This window comes from Pan troglodytes, chromosome 9 (assembly GCF_028858775.2).
Source record: "Pan troglodytes isolate AG18354 chromosome 9, NHGRI_mPanTro3-v2.0_pri, whole genome shotgun sequence".
Classification (NCBI taxonomy): Eukaryota; Metazoa; Chordata; class Mammalia; order Primates; family Hominidae; genus Pan; species Pan troglodytes.
In genome coordinates this window covers 5,492,222-5,514,254 of record NC_072407.2, presented here as the reverse complement: position 1 = coordinate 5,514,254, position 22,033 = coordinate 5,492,222, and the positions used below count along the sequence as shown (strand labels likewise).

At 64.7% G+C, this 22,033-nt stretch overlaps 1 protein-coding gene across 1 annotated transcript in view; it reads right to left on the bottom strand.

Annotated features, from left to right (window-relative positions):
- The window catches only part of MUC5B (mucin 5B, oligomeric mucus/gel-forming), a 43,655-nt gene that overhangs the window by 3,520 nt on the left and 18,102 nt on the right, over positions 1-22,033 (bottom strand). The window contains exons 31-43 of the mRNA XM_054661861.2: positions 6,617-21,913; positions 5,916-6,097; positions 5,460-5,631; positions 4,091-4,350; positions 3,562-3,748; positions 3,176-3,401; positions 2,884-3,059; positions 2,401-2,470; positions 1,871-1,971; positions 1,371-1,402; positions 932-1,112; positions 439-543; positions 264-301 (exon numbers count right to left, since the gene is read on the bottom strand). Coding sequence (XP_054517836.2) covers positions 264-301; positions 439-543; positions 932-1,112; positions 1,371-1,402; positions 1,871-1,971; positions 2,401-2,470; positions 2,884-3,059; positions 3,176-3,401; positions 3,562-3,748; positions 4,091-4,350; positions 5,460-5,631; positions 5,916-6,097; positions 6,617-21,913 — 17,027 coding nt within the window. The remainder of the gene's footprint in view (positions 1-263; positions 302-438; positions 544-931; positions 1,113-1,370; positions 1,403-1,870; positions 1,972-2,400; positions 2,471-2,883; positions 3,060-3,175; positions 3,402-3,561; positions 3,749-4,090; positions 4,351-5,459; positions 5,632-5,915; positions 6,098-6,616; positions 21,914-22,033) is intronic.

Below are 22,033 nucleotides of genomic sequence, written 5' to 3'. Positions count from 1 at the left end.
GGCCAGCGTGTGCTGCCCCCAGGCTGTTGCTGGGAGCCCCTGAAGGGACCTCTCAGAGGCAGCAGGTGTGGAGCTCATGGCTGTCGACGTAAGGTGCCCCCGAGTCCCAAGCATGTCCCAGCTCTGACGTGTCCAGGGCCCCTGTGCGGATCGGCCCTCAGGGCAGGAATGTCAAGACAAGGAGTGGGGCTCAGAGAGCCCTGGGGCATCCCACACACATGTTCAGGCCCCAGGGCCACACCCACCCACTGCTGTGCCCTTACCCCGTAGAAGGTGCCATTGTACGAACACAGCTGAGGTCCTAGAAGGAAAGGGAGCTAAGCCCTCGACAAGTGGTGGGGAGCATGTGCTCCAGCGCCCCCACCATCCTGCACCCCCCCACCCCCAGCAAGAGGCCACCCAGGAGCCCGGCCCCAGCCCCGCCCCAGCCCCGCTCACTGCAGCGGAAGGTGGGACAGCAGTCGCCCTCCTCCTGGGTGCAGATGGACTCCTGCCCTGGCGGGCACACAGGCAGGCTCTGGGGGCAGGTGGTTGTGTTGCACACTGCGGGAGAATGGAGGCTACTGTCTGGGCGCTGCTCACTCCTCCTCCCGACCACTTCTTCCCAGAGTAAGTCGCAGGCGTGCTTTTCCCCGAGGACCTGACCGCTTCACAGCCCCTGGGGGCTCCCTCCAGGCCCCTTGCTTGGCCACCTCCCCGCTGCTTCCCACGTCCCTGGGCCACTCCTGGGCAGGCCAGAGGTCACCAGCCTCATCCTTAGGAGGAGAATGAAGCACCTGGAGGCCATCTCTGCCGAGTGGTCCTGCCGCGGTCACGCCAGGACACAGTGGCTCTCCTCTGCTCTCCTGTACCCAACCCACAGGCCCCTGGTGGGCACCGGCTCTGTCCCCCCTCACCCTATGCCGGGCACCTCTGCTCTGCAGGGTCTTACCGCACACCGTCTCGGGGCAGCAGGGGTTGTCGGCCCGGGGCCTGGTCACGGTTACGAAGCCGGGACGGTTGCACGGCGGGGGCTGACCCTGGGCCTCACAGGGCAGGGGCTTGCACTGCACCGACACTGAACCCTCGTCACACACGCAGGACTGGCAGTTGCTGACCCACCGCTCCCCGGGCTGGAATGGATCAAGGGGGTCCCTGAGGGCTCCTGGACAGACACAGGTCAACCCTGGGCATCTGTCCAGCCATCCCCTCCCTCGGGCTGGTACCCGAGTGGCCCAGAGTGATAGGGCAGGAAGCGCACACCAGCCACTGGCACGTCCACGTCACACTCGGGCGCCCCACAGCTGCCCTGTGGGATGGGGATGCTCCTTCCCTCCCTCCCTCAGCTCGCGAGAGGGTGGGGTAGGGCAGGTGGGGGTGGAGCCACTCACAAATTTAGGAAACCCATCAGGTCCCACGCAGGCTGGAAAGAAAACAGCATGGCATCACGGAGGGTGCTGAGTTTGCAGGCGGAGGGGCCTCTGGCCATGGGAGGTGCTCTCAGGCCTGGAGCCTGCTTCCCCCCGGGATGGAAGGCTGTGGAGAACTTTTGGGGTGTCAGATGTGGCTGGAGCTCAGGCCAGGGCACCGTGAGCCCAGCTGTCAGTGCATGGAAGCCTCATCCATGGTGGTGGGAGGCAGGGCTCAGGGGAGGGACCACCACAGGATCACTCAAGGACAGAGCCTCCCTGTGGGGCTTCAGGGGACCGTGGGGGCTCTGCAGGGTTCAGGGCCACTCTGGGGCCATCCCATGCTCTGGTGGGGCAGAACAGGTCACAGGGGTCAGCTGGGGAGAGGGGAGAGCACGTCATGGTCCTGGGCGGCTCCTCCCACCCTGTGTGTGCTTGGGTCGGGCCCAGGGTCGTGTCCCGCCGCAGGTGGCGGAGCTTACGGCAGGCCTGCACGCAGATGCCCATGTGTGCGTTGAAGAGGATCTGGTCTTCAGGGCAGAAGCAGCCCTCTGCCAGCCCCTCCAGCTGTGGGCTCTGGTTCCTGCAGGATGACAAGAGAGGCCCTGAGACCTAGAGATCCAGGAGGCCTCCACTGTCATCCACATGAATCCCCAGGATGGGCAGTGGGGAGCGGGGAAGGAGATGAATGGGTGGAGTGCAGGGCTCAGGGTGGGCGGGGCTGGGGGCGGGGACGTGTGGGGCTGGGGTGGGGGTGGGTGGGGATGGGTGGGGCTCGGGGGCGGGGCCAGGTGGGGATGCGGGGCCAGGCGTGGCCAGGGATGCGCCCCCTGCCCGACTCTGTCTCTAAGGCATCTGGGAGCAGCAGGGGATGTTTTCCAAGGAGTCCTGGGCTCGGGCACCCCAGAGATCTGTGGCCCACAGTGGGATACCCTCTGGCCTCCTCCTGCTCCCCCAGACCGGTCAGGCAGGCCTGGGTGGCGGGGAAGGCACCAGCCATCCCTGTGCTCACCTGGAGTTGCAGGTGGCAGGCTGTATGGGGCCGCATGGCTTGTACACTTTGGTGGGTGGGCAGGTGAGGTCTGTGGGCACAGAGAGGTGTCAGACAAGCCAAGGGGTCTGGGGGGCCCAGGGCCACCCCCACTCACCACACAGGCCACTCAGGCTGAGGGGTCTGGGGGTGCCCAGGGCCGCCCCCAATCACCGCACAGGACACTCAGAGAGGCCGAGGAGTCTGAGGGGCCCGGGGCCGCCCCCACTCACCGCACAGGACACTCAGGCCGAGGAGTCTGGAGGGCCCGGGGCCGCCCCCACTCACCGCACAGGACACTCAGAGAGGCCGAGGGGTCTGGGGGGCCCAGGGCCACCCCCACTCACCGAACAGGACACTCAGAGAGGCCAAGGGGTCTGGGGGGCCCGGGGCCACCCCCACTCACCGAACAGGACACTCAGAGAGGCCGAGGAGTCTGGGGGGCCCAGGGCTGCCCCCACTCACCGCAGAGGCCGCCGGTTGCACCTCGCCAGTCACTGCACACTCCCCGGGCGCGGCAGAGCTCTGCGTAAGCCTCCAGGCTCTGGCAGGGCACCTTGAGGCGACCCCTGCAGTGGTCACTGATGCAGGCGTTGAAGAATGGGCCCGGGGGCACAAGGTTGTGGCACTCAGCAAAGACCCTGTGGGGCAAAGCAATCAGGACGGAGGGCCCCCAGCCCCAGGGAGCTGCGTGCGTGCGTGCGGGCGGGCGGGCGGGGGCGCCCCAGGGCCTGCAACCCCCGAGGGGAGGACTCACTGGCTCAGCATCAGATCACAGAGCGGCTGCGGTGGGCATGGGGCGGGGGTGGGTGTGCTAGACACCGGGGCTGGGGGGCTGGCAGTGGGGGGTGTGCCAGTCGGGGCCCAGCAGCCATCCTTTCTGCTGTCGGGGACCAGCCAAGTCTTGGCCATGTCCTTGCAACTGGCGGCAGTGGTTCCGTCCCGCTGGAGACAGTCGTCCCTCTGGTTGTTGGTGCAGGTGCCTGGGAGTGGGGGTGTCACCGCGGGGCTGGAATCTGGGGAGCCTTTCACAGCCCCCACCCCCCTCCCCCACTCATTCCCCTCCCCAGGCTTCCCCTATGCTCACTGGGTTGTCAGGCCCAGCAGCAGCCCTGGCCGGGGCAGGACCCGCCGCCCACTCACCGCACTGGCCCTCGGTGTTGTTGTGGAAGAGGCTGTAGGGCAGCCGGGCCTGGAAGACTTGGCCATTGAAGGTGACGCTCACGCCCAGGGCAGGAATGTCCACACGCATGGTGGTGGTCCCCGGCACAGACACAAGCACACCGTTCTTGCTGAAACCGCTGCTCACCGGAATTTGGTCAAACAGGATCTGGGGGAATCCGGGGGAACCCTGAGCCGGGAGGCAGTGCCAGGTGGGCTCGGGGAGCAGGGCTTCTCTTTGGGGCTCTGCCTCCATGTGCAGAGACCCCCCTGTGTATCCCCCACCCCAAAGCCCAGATCTTCCCTGGGGGCCTGGAGTCTCCAGTTGGCTGCATTTAGGCCACAGGGTGTGCTCAGCCTTAGGCGGCTCCACAGGCCTTCCCTGCCCCCTGGGAGCTGTCTTGGGCACTGGGCCATCGCTGCAGCACCTGGGTCACCCCGGCCTGCAGTCGGCCTGCCCAGGTGCAGTTGGGACTGGGTCAACACTGTGCCACCCGCAGCCTGGACTCACCAGGCCCTCCTCCTTCCCATGCACCATGGTGACAGTGAGGACAATATCCATGGACTTGTAGTGGATGCTGAGGGCGCGGGGGCAGCGGGCGGCAGTGGCAGTGGCAGAGGCCACGCAGTAGTGGTTGTCCAGGTAGAGGCTGAGATTCCCAAAGCGTGCATGGATCTCTCTCATGAGGACATAGGTGCAGTTGCCCCGGAAGGTGTAAGAGGTGCCGTCAAAGGTGGAATAGTGGGAGCCGCCCCACATGCTGCAGATGCCTGCAGGACAGAGATGGACGGGCTGGCAGGCTCTGTGGTGGTGCCCTCGCTCCCCAGGCGTCATGGCAGCCAGCGTCACCACTGTGACTGCCGCCTCGGGGAGCCACTGAAGCCCCTGGGGCCTCAGCTGCCTCGTCTATAAAAATGGGTCCAGTGTGTAGAATGGGGTCCCCCAAAATCTATGACCACCCCAGAACCTCCGCATGTGGCTTTGCCGGGAGAAAGTGTCTTTGCAGATGGGATTAAGGGAAGCATCTTGAAATGACATCATCGTGGACTAGCTGGGTGGGCCCTCAATCCAATGACCAGTGTCCTTACGGGAGACAGAAGAGACACAGACACAGAGAGGGGAGGCCACAGAGAGGCAGAGGCGGAGATCGGAGGGATGCAGCCACAGCCAAAGGACACCTGGAGTCCCCAAAGCTGGGAGAGGCAGGAAGGGCCTCCCCAGACCCTCAGCAGGGAGTCTATCCCCTGCCCGCTTGGATCTCAGACTTCCAGCTCCAGGACGGAGAGTGTGTTTCTGTTGTATAAGCTCCCCAGCTTGTGGCGGTTTGGAACAGCAGCCCTGGGCCAAGGACATGGAGGAGTGAGAACGCCGTGACCTCTTAGCGGCGGGTCCCGCACGGTGATGGAAGCCGCTGTTAGGACCCAGGAGACAAAAGCTCCTCTGGGCTCCCGCTTCCATCCTGAGCTTCTCCTGGCCCCAGAAGCCCCTGGGCAGGGTCCCTTTCAAACCACACAGGCTGATGTGCAGAGAAGCTCAGCAAACCAGCCTCTGCTGCCTCTCCCTTGGGCTGTGTCAGCATTTTCAGCCCTGTGGACACGGAGCCTGCATACTAACAGCTCTCAGGACGTGCACCACTGAGGCCCAAGACAGCATGGTACATGATGGTTTCCTGAAGGGATGCCAGTGATCTCCCAAACACCACCACCACACCCCACCATGCCCCACCATGCCCCACTGCACCCCACCATTCCCCACCATGCACCACCATTCCCCACTGCACCCCACTGTGCCCCACCATGCCGCATTCTGCCAGCCTAGCCGACGGTGCACTCTGCTCCACCTGCCCCCGGGGTAATCCTGCGGCCGCCGACGCACTCACACTCGCACTCATAGTGGAAGTCACAGGGCTGGCTCGGGTCCGACACTTTGATGGGCAGGTGCTTGTTCACGCAGGTGACGTTGGCCACAGGCTTTGGGTCCAGCAGGACGACACGGTTGTCACCCACGCACCTGGCCACCGTGCAGTTCTCCAGGGTCCAGGTCTCATTCACCTGGGGCAGGGAACATGCACGTCCTCACCTGGACAGGCTCACGGGACCCATCCACGGCTCATCCCACCCCTCATGGCCCAAAGCCCCGGGTGGCCACAAGAGCCTGCCTGGGGAGGGCGGCCCCCGTGCTAGCCTGGCCCCTAGACCCTGTGTGTCTCCTCCAACTGCAGATACTGGCGGCGGGGTCACTGAGACGGGCCTCGGGGGCTGGACTGTGGCTGTGCCTCCAGCCAACCCAGACCGTGTGCACGCAGCACGGGAGGTGGAGGGCAGGCGGGGCCCACCTGCCGGAGAGGGATGGCGTTGTCACAGCCAGGGGCAGGGGAGGGCGAGGACAGCGGGGCGGAGGACACTGGCGGTGGGGAGGTGGGACAGGCGCCCTGGAAGCGGTCGATGTCACAGTGCTGATTGCACACTGCGTAGAAATGGCAGCCGGCTCGGTCGGTCTTATTGTAGATGACTTCCCCTGTGAAGAACAACACCATAGAAAGATAAGCCACTCCCAGAGACGGGTAAGCCAGAGTTCTGGGAGAGCAAAGGCAGAGGTCAGCGCAAGAGGGAGCAGCGGTTCCAGGGAAGGGGGTGGAGAGGGCAGAGGCTGAGTGTGGCCAGTGGGGACCAAGTGTGGCCACTGGGGACTGATTGTGGCCAGTGCAGATGGATTGTGTCCAGAGGAGACCCAGTGTGGCCAGTGGAGATGGATTGTGGCCAGGGGAGACGGAATGTGGCCAGGGGGGACGCATTGTGGCCAGTGGGGACCAAGTGTGGCCAGTGGGGACTGATTGTGGCCAGTGCGGACGGATTGTGGCCAGAGGAGACCCAGTGAGGCCAGTGGGGACCGAGTGTGGCCGGGAGGGGCCAAGTGAGGCCAGTGGTGAACAAACATGACCAGCAGGGAGAAAGCCACTGGCTCCCAGGACAGGCAGACCCAGGTTGGCATAGCATGTGGGGAAAGGGTACAGCAGCGTTATCCACATGCACTCACCGGGCGAGAAAAACTGTCCAAATGCCCTGCAGAAGCAGGGAGTAGAGAAGTGGGAGCTGGGGAAGCCAGTGGGTCTCAGGGTGGTGAGGACTGAGGAGGACACAGTGGACACGCTGAAGGTTGGCAGGCTGCTGGGGAGCACTGCGGGGGTGTGGGTGGTCCCTAGGGTGGATGAGCTGGGAACCGTGGAGGCAGTGGCTGTGGGCATGGTGGCCGTGGTGGTCACCACTTTGGGGGTGTGAGCTGTTCCCAGAGTGGAGGAGGCGGTGGCCATGGATCCGGTGGGCACCGTCACGGTGGCTGTAGTGGTCGGCTCTGTGAGGATCCAGGTGGTCCATGGGGTGGAGGACGGGGTGGCCGTGGGGCCAGTGACTGCAGTTGTAGTCGCTGCTGTGGTCAGCTCTGTGAGGATCCAGGTCGTCCCCGGAGTGGAGGAGGGTGTGGCCGTGGAACTGGTGGCCCTTGTCGTGGTGGCCGTGGTGGTCACCACTGTGGAGGTGTGGGTGGTCTCCGGAGTGGAGGAGGGGTGGATTGTGGACATGGTGGCCACAGGTGTGGTGGTCTGTTCTGGGAGGGTCCCGGTGGTCCCAAGGGTGGAGGAGGGGATGGGTGTAAAGCTGGTAGCTGTGGATTTGGTGGCTGTGCTTGTCAGCACTGGAAGGGTGGTTGCAGTCCTTGGACTGGAGGAGGGAGTGGCTTTGGAGCTGGTGACTGTGGGTGTGGTGGCCGTGCTGGTCAGCACTGGGGGGATGGGTGTTGTCCCTGGAGTGGAGGAGAGGGGGGTGGTGGAGCCGGTGGCCGTGATCGTAGTGGCCGTGGTGGTCAGTGGTGGGGGAGTACCAGGGGTCTGTGTGCTAGAGGAGGGTGTTGCCATAGAACCAGTGGCCACAGTTGTGGTGGTGGTGGTGGTCAGCACTGTGGGGGTGCGGGTGGTCCCCGGGATGGAGGAGGGGGTCACCGTGGAGCCACTGGTTATGGGTTTGTTGGTTGTGCTGAACCACACTGGAAGCGTCCGTGCCGTCCATGGGCTGGAGGAGGGGGTGGCTGTGAAGCCCGTGGTTGTGGTAGTCAGCACTTTGGTAGTGTGAGCTGTTCCTGGGGTGGAGGAGGGGGTGGCCACAGAGCCGGTAGCCCCGGTTGTGGGGGCCATGGTGGTAAGCACTGTGGAGGTGTGCGCAGTCTCTGGAGTGGAGGAGGGTGTGGCTGTGGACATGGTGGCCGTGGGTGTGGTGGTCTGTGATAGGCGGGTCCAGGTGGTGCCCAGGGAGGAAGAGGGGATGGCTGTAAAGCTGGTAGCTGTGGGTGTGGTGGCTGTGCTTCTCAGTGCTGGAAGGGTGGTTGCAGTCCCTGGACTGGAGGAGGGAGTGGCTTTGGAGCTGGTGACTGTGGGTGTCGTGGCAGTGGTGGTCACATTTGGGGTGCCAGCAGTTGCCTGGGTGGAGGAGGCAGTGGCCATGGATCCGGTGGGCACGGTCACGGTGGCTGTAGTGCTCGGCTCTGTGAGGATCCAGGTGGTCCCTGGGGTGGAGGACGGGGTGGCCGTGGAGCCAGTGGCTGCAGTTGTAGTGGCTGCTGTGGTCAGCTCTGTGAGGATCCAGGTCGTCCCCGGAGTGGAGGAGGCTGTGGCCGTGGAACTCGTGGCCCTTGTCGTGGTGGCCGCGGTGGTCAGCACTTTCGTAGTGTGAGCTGTTCCTGGGGTGGAGGAGGGGGTGGCCACAGAGCTGGTGGCCCCGGTTGTGGTGGCCATGGCGGTAAGCACTGTGGAGGTGTGGACAGTCCCTGGAGTGGAGGAGGGTGTGGCTGTGGACATGGTGGCCGTGGGTGTGGTGGTCTGTGATAGGTGGGTCCAGGTGGTGCCCAGGGAGGAAGAGGGGATGGCTGTAAAGCTGGTAGCTGTGGGTGTGGTGGCTGTGCTTATCAGTGCTGGAAGGGTGGTTGCAGTTCCTGCACTGGAGGAGGGAGTGGCTTTGGAGCCGGTGACTGTGGGTGTCGTGGCCGTGCTGCTCACATTTGGGGTGCCAGCAGTTGCCCGGGTGGAGGAGGTGGTGGCCGTGGAGCCGGTGGGCACCGTCACGGTGGCTGTAGTGGTCGGCTCTGTGAGGATCCAGGTGGTCCCTGGGGTGGAGGACGGGGTGGCCGTGGGGCCAGTGACTGCAGTTTTAGTCGCTGCTGTGGTCAGCTCTGTGAGGATCCAGGTCGTCCCCGGAGTGGAGGAGGGTGTGGCCGTGGAACTGGTGGCCCTTGTCGTGGTGGCCGTGGTGGTCAGCACTGTGGAGGTGTGGGTGGTCTCCGGAGTGGAGGAGGGGTGGATTGTGGACATGGTGGCCACGGGTGTGGTGGTCTGTTCTGGGAGGGTCCCGGTGGTCCCAAGGGTGGAGGAGGGGATGGGTGTAAAGCTGGTAGCTGTGGATTTGGTGGCTGTGCTTGTCAGCACTGGAAGGGTGGTTGCAGTCCCTGGACTGGAGGAGGGAGTGGCTTTGGAGCTGGTGACTGTGGGTGTCGTGGCCGTGGTGGTCATATTTGGGGTGCCAGCCGTTCCCGGGGTGGAGGAGGTGGTGGCCATGGAGCCGGTGGGCACCGTCACGGTGGCTGTAGTGGTCGGCTCTGTGAGGATCCAGGTGGTCCCTGGGGTGGAGGATGGGGTGGCCGTGGATCCAGTGGATGCAGTCGTAGTGGCTGTTGTGGTCAGCTCTGTGAGGATCCAGGTCGTCCCCGGAGTGGAGGAGGGAATGGTCATGGAGCTGGTGGCCGGGGTGCTGGGGCAGCGGCCGTAGTTGCAGCAGAACACGCGGATTTCATAGTTGAAGCACATCTTGAACTTCCCCACCTGCTCACGGTTCCTGCAGACCAGGCCAAAGTCCAGGCTGCATTCCACAACCTGGCCCAACTCCCGCAGGGGGACACCAGGCTGGGCCTGGGCACGGCACTCGAGGCCCAGGGGCTGCTCACAGACGGCCCCTCCAGCCGCACGGATGTTGGAGTAGGTGTCAAAGTCCCCGCCAGAGGGCCCCGGCATGGGGTAGCTGTAGTCCAGCCACTCTGACCAGGCACACTGGGCCTCACAGCCCGTGGTCACCACCGTGGTTATGGGGGCCGATGTGGGGCTGCTGGGCAGCAGGGTCGAGGTGCGGGTCTTGCTGGGTGTGGCCGTGGTCGTGGTCCTGGAGGTGGCCGTGGTGTGGCCCGGGGTGGTCGTCCCTGGAGAAGGGGGTGACTCGGTGGTCCTGCTGCTAGGGTGAGGGCTGGACAGGGCTGGAGTCGAGTGCTGGGTGGTACCAGTGGTTGCTGCTGGGGTGTGGGAAGTCACCGTGGAAGGCTCTGTGATGTGGGTGGTGCCCAAGGTGCCCGAGGTGGCCGAAGTCCAGGCTGTGGGCACCGTGTGGGGACTGCTGGTGGACAGGGATCGCCCGTGTGTGGTGGCCGTGGTGTTCGGCACTGGGGGTGTGTGGGTGGTCCCTAGGGCAGAGGAGGGAGTCACTGTGCTACTGGTGGCTGCAGGTGTGGTGGCGGTGGTGGTCAGCACTGGGGGGATGGGTGTTGTCCCTGGAGTTGAGGAGGGGTTGGTGGTGGAGCCGGTGGCCGTGATCGTAGTGACCGTGGTGATCAGTGATGGGGGAGTACCACTGGTCTGTGTGCTAGAGGAGGGTGTTGCCATAGAACCAGTGCCCACAGTTGTGGTGGTGGTGGTCAGCACTGTGCCGGTGTGGGTGGTCTCCGGGATGGAGGAGGGGGTCACCATGGAGCCACTGGTTGTGGGTGTGCTGGTTGTGCTGATCCGCACTGGAAGCGTGTGTGCCGTCCCTGGGCTGGAGGAGGGGGTGGCTATGAAGCCCGTGGTTGTGGTAGTCGGCACTTTGGTAGTGTGAGCTGTCCCTGGGGTGGAGTAGGGGGTGGCCACAGAGCCGGTGGCCCCGGTTGTGGTGGCCGTGGCGGTAAGCACTGTGGAGGTGTGTGCAGTCTCTGGAGTAGAGGAGGGTGTGGCTGTGGACATGGTGGCCGTGGGTGTGGTGGTCTGTGATAGGTGGGTCCAGGTGGTGCCCAGGGAGGAAGAGGGGATGGCTGTAAAGCTGGTAGCTGTGGGTGTGGTGGCTGTGCTTATCAGTGCTGGAAGGGTGGTTGCAGTTCCTGCACTGGAGGAGGGAGTGGCTTTGGAGCCGGTGACTGTGGGTGTCGTGGCCGTGCTGCTCACATTTGGGGTGCCAGCAGTTGCCCGGGTGGAGGAGGTGGTGGCCGTGGAGCCGGTGGGCACCGTCACGGTGGCTGTAGTGGTCGGCTCTGTGAGGATCCAGGTGGTCCCTGGGGTGGAGGACGGGGTGGCCGTGGGGCCAGTGACTGCAGTTGTAGTGGCTGCTGTGGTCAGCTCTGTGAGGATCCAGGTCGTCCCCGGAGTGGAGGAGGGTGTGGCCGTGGAACTGGTGGCCCTTGTCGTGGTGGCCGTGGTGGTCAGCACTGTGGAGGTGTGGGTGGTCTCCGGAGTGGAGGAGGGGTGGATTGTGGACATGGTGGCCACGGGTGTGGTGGTCTGTTCTGGGAGGGTCCCGGTGGTCCCAAGGGTGGAGGAGGGGATGGGTGTAAAGCTGGTAGCTGTGGATTTGGTGGCTGTGCTTGTCAGCACTGGAAGGGTGGTTGCAGTCCCTGGACTGGAGGAGGGAGTGGCTTTGGAGCTGGTGACTGTGGGTGTCGTGGCCGTGGTGGTCATATTTGGGGTGCCAGCCGTTCCCGGGGTGGAGGAGGTGGTGGCCATGGAGCCGGTGGGCACCGTCACGGTGGCTGTAGTGGTCGGCTCTGTGAGGATCCAGGTGGTCCCTGGGGTGGAGGATGGGGTGGCCGTGGATCCAGTGGATGCAGTCGTAGTGGCTGTTGTGGTCAGCTCTGTGAGGATCCAGGTCGTCCCCGGAGTGGAGGAGGGAATGGTCATGGAGCTGGTGGCCGGGGTGCTGGGGCAGCGGCCGTAGTTGCAGCAGAACACGCGGATTTCATAGTTGAAGCACATCTTGAACTTCCCCACCTGCTCACGGTTCCTGCAGACCAGGCCAAAGTCCAGGCTGCATTCCACAACCTGGCCCAACTCCCGCAGGGGGACACCAGGCTGGGCCTGGGCACGGCACTCGAGGCCCAGGGGCTGCTCACAGACGGCCCCTCCGGCCGCACGGATGTTGGAGTAGGTGTCAAAGTCCCCGCCAGAGGGCCCCGGCATGGGGTAGCTGTAGTCCAGCCACTCTGACCAGGCACACTGGGGCTCACAGCCCGTGGTCACCACCGTGGTTATGGGGGCCGATGTGGGGCTGCTGGGCAGCAGGGTCGAGGTGTGGGTCTTGCTGGGTGTGGCCGTGGCCGTGGTCCTGGAGGTGGCCGTGGTGTGGCCCGGGGTGGTCGTCCCTGGAGAAGGGGGTGACTCGGTGGTCCTGCTGCTAGGGTGAGGGCTGGACAGGGCTGGAGTCGAGTGCTGGGTGGTACCAGTGGTTGCTGCTGGGGTGTGGGAAGTCACCGTGGAAGGCTCTGTGATGTGGGTGGTGCCCAAGGTGCCCGAGGTGGCCGAAGTCCAGGCTGTGGGCACCGTGTGGGGACTGCTGGTGGACAGGGATCGCCCGTGTGTGGTGGCCGTGGTGTTCGGCACTGGGGGTGTGTGGGTGGTCCCTAGGGCAGAGGAGGGAGTCACTGTGCTGCTGGTGGCTGCAGGTGTGGTGGCGGCGGTGGTCAGCACTGGGGGGATGGGTGTTGTCCCTGGAGTTGAGGAGGGGTTGGTGGTGGAGCCGGTGGCCGTGATCGTAGTGACCGTGGTGATCAGTGATGGGGGAGTACCACTGGTCTGTGTGCTAGAGGAGGGTGTTGCCATAGAACCAGTGCCCACAGTTGTGGTGGTGGTGGTCAGCACTGTGCCGGTGTGGGTGGTCTCCGGGATGGAGGAGGGGGTCACCATGGAGCCACTGGTTGTGGGTGTGCTGGTTGTGCTGATCCGCACTGGAAGCGTGTGTGCCGTCCCTGGGCTGGAGGAGGGGGTGGCTGTGAAGCCCGTGGTTGTGGTAGTCGGCACTTTGGTAGTGTGAGCTGTCCCTGGGGTGGAGTAGGGGGTGGCCACAGAGCCGGTGGCCCCGGTTGTGGTGGCTGTGGCGGTAAGCACTGTGGAGGTGTGTGCAGTCTCTGGAGTAGAGGAGGGTGTGGCTGTGGACATGGTGGCCGTGGGTGTGGTGGTCTGTGATAGGCGGGTCCAGGTGGTGCCCAGGGAGGAAGAGGGGATGGCTGTAAAGCTGGTAGCTGTGGGTGTAGTGGCTGTGCTTCTCAGTGCTGGAAGGGTGGTTGCAGTCCCTGGACTGGAGAAGGGAGTGGCTCTGGAGCTGGTGACTGTGGGTGTTGTGGCCATGGTGGTCAGCACTTTGGGGGTGCCAGCAGTTGCCTGGGTGGAGGAGGCGGTGGCCGTGGATCCGGTGGTCAGGGTCGCGGTGGCTGTAGTGCTCGGCTCTGTGAGGATCCAGGTGGTCCCTGGGGTGGAGGACGGGGTGGCCGTGGGGCCAGTGGCTGCAGTTGTAGTGGCTGCTGTGGTCAGCTCTGTGAGGATCCAGGTCGTCCCCGGAGTGGAGGAGGGTGTGGCCGTGGAACTGGTGGCCCTTGTCGTGGTGGCCGTGGTGGTCAGCACTGTGGAGGTGTGGGTGGTCTCCGGAGTGGAGGAGGGGTGGATTGTGGACATGGTGGCCACGGGTGTGGTGGTCTGTTCTGGGAGGGTCCCGGTGGTCCCAAGGGTGGAGGAGGGGATGGGTGTAAAGCTGGTAGCTGTGGATTTGGTGGCTGTGCTTGTCAGCACTGGAAGGGTGGTTGCAGTCCCTGGACTGGAGGAGGGAGTGGCTTTGGAGCTGGTGACTGTGGGTGTCGTGGCCGTGGTGGTCATATTTGGGGTGCCAGCCGTTCCCGGGGTGGAGGAGGTGGTGGCCATGGAGCCGGTGGGCACCGTCACGGTGGCTGTAGTGGTCGGCTCTGTGAGGATCCAGGTGGTCCCTGGGGTGGAGGATGGGGTGGCCGTGGATCCAGTGGATGCAGTCGTAGTGGCTGTTGTGGTCAGCTCTGTGAGGATCCAGGTCGTCCCCGGAGTGGAGGAGGGAATGGTCATGGAGCTGGTGGCCGGGGTGCTGGGGCAGCGGCCGTAGTTGCAGCAGAACACGCGGATTTCATAGTTGAAGCACATCTTGAACTTCCCCACCTGCTCACGGTTCCTGCAGACCAGGCCAAAGTCCAGGCTGCATTCCACAACCTGGCCCAACTCCCGCAGGGGGACACCAGGCTGGGCCTGGGCACGGCACTCGAGGCCCAGGGGCTGCTCACAGACGGCCCCTCCGGCCGCACGGATGTTGGAGTAGGTGTCAAAGTCCCCGCCAGAGGGCCCCGGCATGGGGTAGCTGTAGTCCAGCCACTCTGACCAGGCACACTGGGGCTCACAGCCCGTGGTCACCACCGTGGTTATGGGGGCCGATGTGGGGCTGCTGGGCAGCAGGGTCGAGGTGTGGGTCTTGCTGGGTGTGGCCGTGGCCGTGGTCCTGGAGGTGGCCGTGGTGTGACCCGGGGTGGTCGTCCCTGGAGAAGGGGGTGACTCGGTGGTCCTGCTGCTAGGGTGAGGGCTGGACAGGGCTGGAGTCGAGTGCTGGGTGGTACCAGTGGTTGCTGCTGGGGTGTGGGAAGTCACCGTGGAAGGCTCTGTGATGTGGGTGGTGCCCAAGGTGCCCGAGGTGGCCGAAGTCCAGGCTGTGGGCACCATGTGGGGACTGCTGGGGGACAGGGATCGCCCGTGTGTGGTGGCCGTGGTGTTCGGCACTGGGGGTGTGTGGGTGGTCCCTAGGGCAGAGGAGGGAGTCACTGTGCTGCTGGTGGCTGCAGGTGTGGTGGTGGCGGTGGTCAGCACTGGGGGGATGGGTGTTGTCCCTGGAGTTGAGGAGGGGTTGGTGGTGGAGCCGGTGGCCGTGATCGTAGTGGCCGTGGTGATCAGTGATGGGGGAGTACCACTGGTCTGTGTGCTAGAGGAGGGTGTTGCCATAGAACCAGTGGCCACAGTTGTGGTGGTGGTGGTCAGCACTGTGGCGGTGTGGGTGGTCCCCGGGATGGAGGAGGGGGTCACCGTGGAGCCACTGGTTGTGGGTGTGCTGGTTGTGCTGATCCGCACTGGAGGCGTTTGTGCCGTCCCTGGGCTGGAGGAGGGGGTGGCTGTGAAGCCCGTGGTTGTGGTAGTCGGCACTTTGGTAGTGTGAGCTGTTCCTGGGGTGGAGGAGGGGGTGGCCACAGAGCCGGTGGCCCCGGTTGTGGTGGCCATGGCGGTAAGCACTGTGGAGGTGTGTGCAGTCTCTGGAGTGGAGGAAGGTGTGGCTGTGGACATGGTGGCCGTGGGTTTGGTGGTCTGTGATAGGCGGGTCCAGGTGGTGCCCAGGGAGGAAGAGGGGATGGCTGTAAATCTGGTAGCTGTGGGTGTGGTGGCTGTGCTTCTCAGTGCTGGAAGGGTGGTTGCAGTCCCTGGACTGGAGGAGGGAGTGGCTCTGGAGCTGGTGACTGTGGGTGTTGTGGCCGTGGTGGTCAGCACTTTGGGGGTGCCAGCAGTTGCCCGGGTGGAGGAGGCGGTGGCCGTGGATCCGGTGGGCACCGTCACGGTGGCTGTAGTGCTCGGCTCTGTGAGGATCCAGGTGGTCCCTGAGGTGGAGGACGGGGTGGCCGTGGGGCCAGTGGCTCCAGTTGTAGTGGCTGCTCTGGTCAGCTCTGTGAGGATCCAGGTCGTCCCCGGAGTGGAGGAGGGGGTGGACATGGAACTGGTGGCCCTTGTCGTGGTGGCTGTGGTGGTCAGCACTGTGGAGGTGTGGGTGGTCTCCGGAGTGGAGGAGGGGTGGATTGTGGACATGGTGGCCAGGGAGGAAGAGGGGATGGCTGTAAACATGGTAGCTGTGGGTGTGGTGGCTGTGCTTCTCAGTGCTGGAAGGGTGGTTGCAGTCCCTGGACTGGAGGAGGGAGTGGCTTTGGAGCTGGTGACGGTGGGTGTCGTGGCCGTGGTGGTCACATTTGGGGTGCCAGCAGTTCCCGGGGTGGAGGAGGCGGTGGCCGTGGATCCGGTGGGCACCGTCACAGTGGCTGTAGTGGTGGGCTCTGTGAGGATCCAGGTGGTCCCTGGGGTGGAGGATGGGGTGGCCGTGGATCCAGTGGATGCAGTCGTACTGGCTGTTGTGCTCAGCTCTGTGAGGATCCAGGTTGTCCCCGGAATGGAGAAGGGGGTGGTCATGGAGCTGGTGGCTGGGGTGCTGGGGCAGTGGCCGTAGTTGCAGCAGAACACACGGATTTCATAGTTGAAGCACATCTTGAACTTCCCCACCTGCTCACGGTTCCTGCAGACCAGGCCAAAGTCCAGGCTGCATTCCACAACCTGGCCCAACTCCCTCAGGGGGACACCAGGCTGGGCCTGGGCACGGCACTCAAGGCCCAGGGGCTGCTCACAGACGGCCCCTCCGGCCGCACGGATGTTGGAGTAGGTGTCAAAGTCCCCGCCAGAGGGCCCCGGCATGGGGTAGCTGTAGTCCAGCCACTCTGACCAGGCACACTGGGGCTCACAGCCCGTGGTCACCACTGTGGTTATGGGGGCTGATGTGGGGCTGCTGGGCAGCAGGGTCGAGGTGCGAGTCTTGCTGGGTGTGGCCGTGGCCGTGGTCCTGGAGGTGGCCGTGGTGTGGCCCGGGGTGGTCGTCCCTGGAGAAGGGGGTGACTCGGTGGTCCTGCTGCTAGGGTGAGGGCTGGACAGGGCTGGAGTCGAGTGCTGGGTGGTACCAGTGGTTGCTGCTGGGGTGTGGGAAGTCGCCGTGGAAGGCTCTGTGATGTGGGTGGTGCCCAAGGTGCCCGAGGTGGCCGAAGTCCAGGCTGTGGGCACCGTGTGGGGACTGCTGGGGGACAGGGATCGCCCGTGTGTGGTGGCCGTGGTGTTCGGCACTGGGGGTGTGTGGGTGGTCCCTAGGGCAGAGGAGGGAGTCACTGTGCTGCTGGTGGCTGCAGGTGTGGTGGTGGCGGTGGTCAGCACTGGGGGGATGGGTGTTGTCCCTGGAGTTGAGGAGGGGTTGGTGGTGGAGCCGGTGGCCGTGATCGTAGTGGCCGTGGTGATCAGTGATGGGGGAGTACCACTGGTCTGTGTGCTAGAGGAGGGTGTTGCCATAGAACCAGTGGCCACAGTTGTGGTGGTGGTGGTCAGCACTGTGGCGGTGTGGGTGGTCCCCGGGATGGAGGAGGGGGTCACCGTGGAGCCACTGGTTGTGGGTGTGCTGGTTGTGCTGATCCCCACTGGAGGCGTGTGTGCCGTCCCTGGGCTGGAGGAGGGGGTGGCTGTGAAGCCCGTGGTTGTGGTAGTCGGCACTTTGGTAGTGTGAGCTGTTCCTGGGGTGGAGGAGGGGGTGGCCACAGAGCCGGTGGCCCCGGTTGTGGTGGCCGTGGCGGTAAGCACTGTGGAGGTGTGTGCAGTCTCTGGAGTGGAGGAGGGTGTGGCTGTGGACATGGTGGCCGTGGGTGTGGTGGTCTGTGATAGGCGGGTCCAGGTGGTGCCCAGGGAGGAAGAGGGGATGGCTGTAAATCTGGTAGCTGTGGGTGTGGTGGCTGTGCTTCTCAGTGCTGGAAGGGTGGTTGCAGTCCCTGGACTGGAGGAGGGAGTGGCTTTGGAGCTGGTGACGGTGGGTGTCGTGGCCGTGGTGGTCACATTTGGGGTGCCAGCAGTTCCCGGGGTGGAGGAGGCGGTGGCCGTGGATCCGGTGGGCACCGTCACGGTGGCTGTAGTGGTGGGCTCTGTGAGGATCCAGGTGGTCCCTGGGGTGGAGGATGGGGTGGCCGTGGATCCAGTGGATGCAGTCGTACTGGCTGTTGTGCTCAGCTCTGTGAGGATCCAGGTTGTCCCCGGAATGGAGAAGGGGGTGGTCATGGAGCTGGTGGCTGGGGTGCTGGGGCAGTGGCCGTAGTTGCAGCAGAACACACGGATTTCATAGTTGAAGCACATCTTGAACTTCCCCACCTGCTCACGGTTCCTGCAGACCAGGCCAAAGTCCAGGCTGCATTCCACAACCTGGCCCAACTCCCTCAGGGGGACACCAGGCTGGGCCTGGGCACGGCACTCAAGGCCCAGGGGCTGCTCACAGACGGCCCCTCCGGCCGCACGGATGTTGGAGTAGGTGTCAAAGTCCCCGCCAGAGGGCCCCGGCATGGGGTAGCTGTAGTCCAGCCACTCTGACCAGGCACACTGGGGCTCACAGCCCGTGGTCACCACCGTGGTTATGGGGGCTGATGTGGGGCTGCTGGGCAGCAGGGTCGAGGTGCGAGTCTTGCTGGGTGTGGCCGTGGCCGTGGTCCTGGAGGTGGCCGTGGTGTGGCCCGGGGTGGTCGTCCCTGGAGAAGGGGGTGACTCGGTGGTCCTGCTGCTAGGGTGAGGGCTGGACAGGGCTGGAGTCGAGTGCTGGGTGGTACCAGTGGTTGCTGCTGGGGTGTGGGAAGTCACCGTGGAAGGCTCTGTGATGTGGGTGGTGCCCAAGGTGCCCGAGGTGGCCGAAGTCCAGGCTGTGGGCACCGTGTGGGGACTGCTGGGGGACAGGGATCGCCCGTGTGTGGTGGCCGTGGTGTTCGGCACTGGGGGTGTGTGGGTGGTCCCTAGGGCAGAGGAGGGAGTCACTGTGCTGCTGGTGGCTGCAGGTGTGGTGGTGGCGGTGGTCAGCACTGGGGGGATGGGTGTTGTCCCTGGAGTTGAGGAGGGGTTGGTGGTGGAGCCGGTGGCCGTGATCGTAGTGGCCGTGGTGATCAGTGATGGGGGAGTACCACTGGTCTGTGTGCTAGAGGAGGGTGTTGCCATAGAACCAGTGGCCACAGTTGTGGTGGTGGTGGTCAGCACTGTGGCGGTGTGGGTGGTCCCCGGGATGGAGGAGGGGGTCACCGTGGAGCCACTGGTTGTGGGTGTGCTGGTTGTGCTGATCCGCACTGGAGGCATGTGTGCCGTCCCTGGGCTGGAGGAGGGGGTGGCTGTGAAGCCCGTGGTTGTGGTAGTCGGCACTTTGGTAGTGTGAGCTGTTCCTGGGGTGGAGGAGGGGGTGGCCACAGAGCCGGTGGCCCCGGTTGTGGTGGCCGTGGCGGTAAGCACTGTGGAGGTGTGTGCAGTCTCTGGAGTGGAGGAGGGTGTGGCTGTGGACATGGTGGCCGTGGGTGGGGTGGTCTGTGATAGGCGGGTCCAGGTGGTGCCCAGGGAGGAAGAGGGGATGGCTGTAAATCTGGTAGCTGTGGGTGTGGTGGCTGTGCTTCTCAGTGCTGGAAGGGTGGTTGCAGTCCCTGGACTGGAGGAGGGAGTGGCTTTGGAGCTGGTGACGGTGGGTGTCGTGGCCGTGGTGGTCACATTTGGGGTGCCAGCAGTTCCCGGGGTGGAGGAGGCGGTGGCCGTGGATCCGGTGGGCACCGTCACGGTGGCTGTAGTGGTGGGCTCTGTGAGGATCCAGGTGGTCCCTGGGGTGGAGGATGGGGTGGCCGTGGATCCAGTGGATGCAGTCGTACTGGCTGTTGTGCTCAGCTCTGTGAGGATCCAGGTTGTCCCCGGAATGGAGAAGGGGGTTGTCATGGAGCTGGTGGCTGGGGTGCTGGGGCAGTGGCCGTAGTTGCAGCAGAACACACGGATTTCATAGTTGAAGCACATCTTGAACTTCCCCACCTGCTCACGGTTCCTGCAGACCAGGCCAAAGTCCAGGCTGCATTCCACAACCTGGCCCAACTCCCTCAGGGGGACACCAGGCTGGGCCTGGGCACGGCACTCAAGGCCCAGGGGCTGCTCACAGACGGCCCCTCCGGCCGCACGGATGTTGGAGTAGGTGTCAAAGTCCCCGCCAGAGGGCCCCGGCATGGGGTAGCTGTAGTCCAGCCACTCTGACCAGGCACACTGGGGCTCACAGCCCGTGGTCACCACCGTGGTTATGGGGGCTGATGTGGGGCTGCTGGGCAGCAGGGTCGAGGTGCGAGTCTTGCTGGGTGTGGCCGTGGCCGTGGTCCTGGAGGTGGCCGTGGTGTGGCCCGGGGTGGTCGTCCCTGGAGAAGGGGGTGACTCGGTGGTCCTGCTGCTAGGGTGAGGGCTGGACAGGGCTGGAGTCGAGTGCTGGGTGGTACCAGTGGTTGCTGCTGGGGTGTGGGAAGTCACCGTGGAAGGCTTTGTGATGTGGGTGGTGCCCAAGGTGCCCGAGGTGGCCGAAGTCCAGGCTGTGGGCACCGTGTGGGGACTGCTGGGGGACAGGGATCGCCCGTGTGTGGTGGCCGTGGTGTTCGGCACTGGGGGTGTGTGGGTGGTCCCTAGGGCAGAGGAGGGAGTCACTGTGCTGCTGGTGGCTGCAGGTGTGGTGGCGGTGGTGGTCAGCACTGGGGGGATGGTTGTTGTCCCTGGAGTTGAGGAGGGGTTGGTGGTGGAGCCGGTGGCCGTGATCGTAGTGGCCGTGGTGATCAGTGATGGGGGAGTACCACTGGTCTGTGTGCTAGAGGAGGGTGTTGCCATAGAACCAGTGGCCACAGTTGTGGTGGTGGTGGTCAGCACTGTGGCGGTGTGGGTGGTCCCCGGGATGGAGGAGGGGGTCACCGTGGAGCTGGTGGCCGGAGTGCTCGGGCAGTGGCTGTAGTCGTCACAGCAAAGCACACGCACGTTGTAGTTGAAGCACATGTTGAACCTGCCTGTCTGGTCTTCGTTCTTGCACGTCAGCCCCGTCTCCAGGCTGCAGGTCAGCACCTGCCCGACCTGGTCGATGCTTACCTCGGGGTAGTTCTCCGCCCGGCACTCTATGCTCTTTGGTGCCCAGCACATCTTGCCGCCAGCAGCCCTGATGTTTTCAAAAGTTTCCATGTCCCCGCCTGCAACCCCTGAGGTTGGGAAGTCCACGTCAAACCACTCTGTCCACTCACACTTCGGTTGACAGCGGGTCGTGCCCTGGCTGGTGGTGGCGTTAGTCAAGGGGTTCGTTGTCGTCTCTGTCCTGGGCGTGCTGGTCTCGGCCTGAGAGGTGGACAGCTCGCTCGTGAGTGTTGGCGCCAGGCTCGTGGTCAGCGGCTCTTTGGAAGCGGTGCTGGCTGTGCCTGTCGGGCGAGCTCTGGAGGTTGCCATTGTTGTTGGGGCCAGCGTGGGTGGCTGTGAGGGGCGCCATGTGCCCACGCTCCCCGTGGTCCCTGGAAGGGCTGAGCGTGTTGGAAGGGTGGATGTGGCCACCCCTGGGACAGTGGGTTCTGTGGAGCCTGCAGGCGTCGTGGGGCCTCCCGTGGTGGCTGTACCAAGGGTGCTTGTGTATCTGGGGGACGTCAGTCCTTCTGAGAGGGTGGGGACTGCTGTGGTGCTGGCTGGGGGAGCCCTGGTCACCCCCGGGCTACTCGTAGGCTGCGGCGTTGAGAACAGGGCCTGGGTGGCGGTGGTGGTGGCCGTCTCCAGCTCTGTGGTCGGTGGCGGGGTCGTGGCACGTCCCCTGCAGTGGTCGTCGCTGCAGCAGAGGACCCGGATCCTGTAGTTGTAGCACATCTTGAAGACGCCCTCCTGCTCCCAGTTCCTGCACACCAGGCCGAAGCGGACATCACAGTGCACCTTCTGCCCCACCTGTGCCAGGGTCCAGTTGGGGAAGCTCTCAGCCTGGCACTCTATGTCCTTAGGCTGCTGGCATAAGTGCCCTCCAGCGGCCCTGATCTTATCGTAGGACTCAACGTCCCCTCCAAGTTGTTCAGACTTGGGGTAGTCCTCATCAAACCACTCTGTCCACTGACACCGGGGCTGGCAGGTGGTGGTACCTGGGGCCGAGGGTGTGACCGTCACGGGGCCTGAGCTGGACCCAGTCTGCGAGGTGAGGGCCGCCGTCGACCGGACGCTTGGGGTCACCCATAGGGTGGTCTTTTCGGTTGCTGTGGTCTGGGTGGGGGTAGGCACAGCAGGCTCCGTGCTGGCACTGAGGGAGGGCTGGGGGCTGGTGCCTGGGGCCGGGGAGGGGCCACAGGGCACATATTCGCAGCAGAGAACCCGCAGCTCGTAGTCGTGACAGAGCGGGGCGCTCTGCTGGCTGTTGGCACACATCAGCCCCCGCATGCGGTCACAGTCCACCTGCTGGCCCAGCTCCTCCAGCGGCATGTCAGGAAGCTGCCCCGCCCGGCACTCGATGTCAGCCGGCACAGGGCATACCTGGTACCCTCTCTGCCTCAGGTTTTCAAACGTCTCAAAGTCTCCGCCTCCCAGGCCGGGCTCTGGGCGGTGCCCATTGTACCAGCTGGACCAGTGGCAGACCTCACGGACGCACACGGTGGAGACCGGGAGGGCCGGGCCTGCAAGGGGCATGGGAAAGGGGTCCTGGCTCAGCATCCTCCAGTCCTGGCCTCACAAGGTGGAGGGGCCCCAGAGGACCCTTTCCCCAGGGCTGGCCCTGCCCCTGTGGGATACTGGGG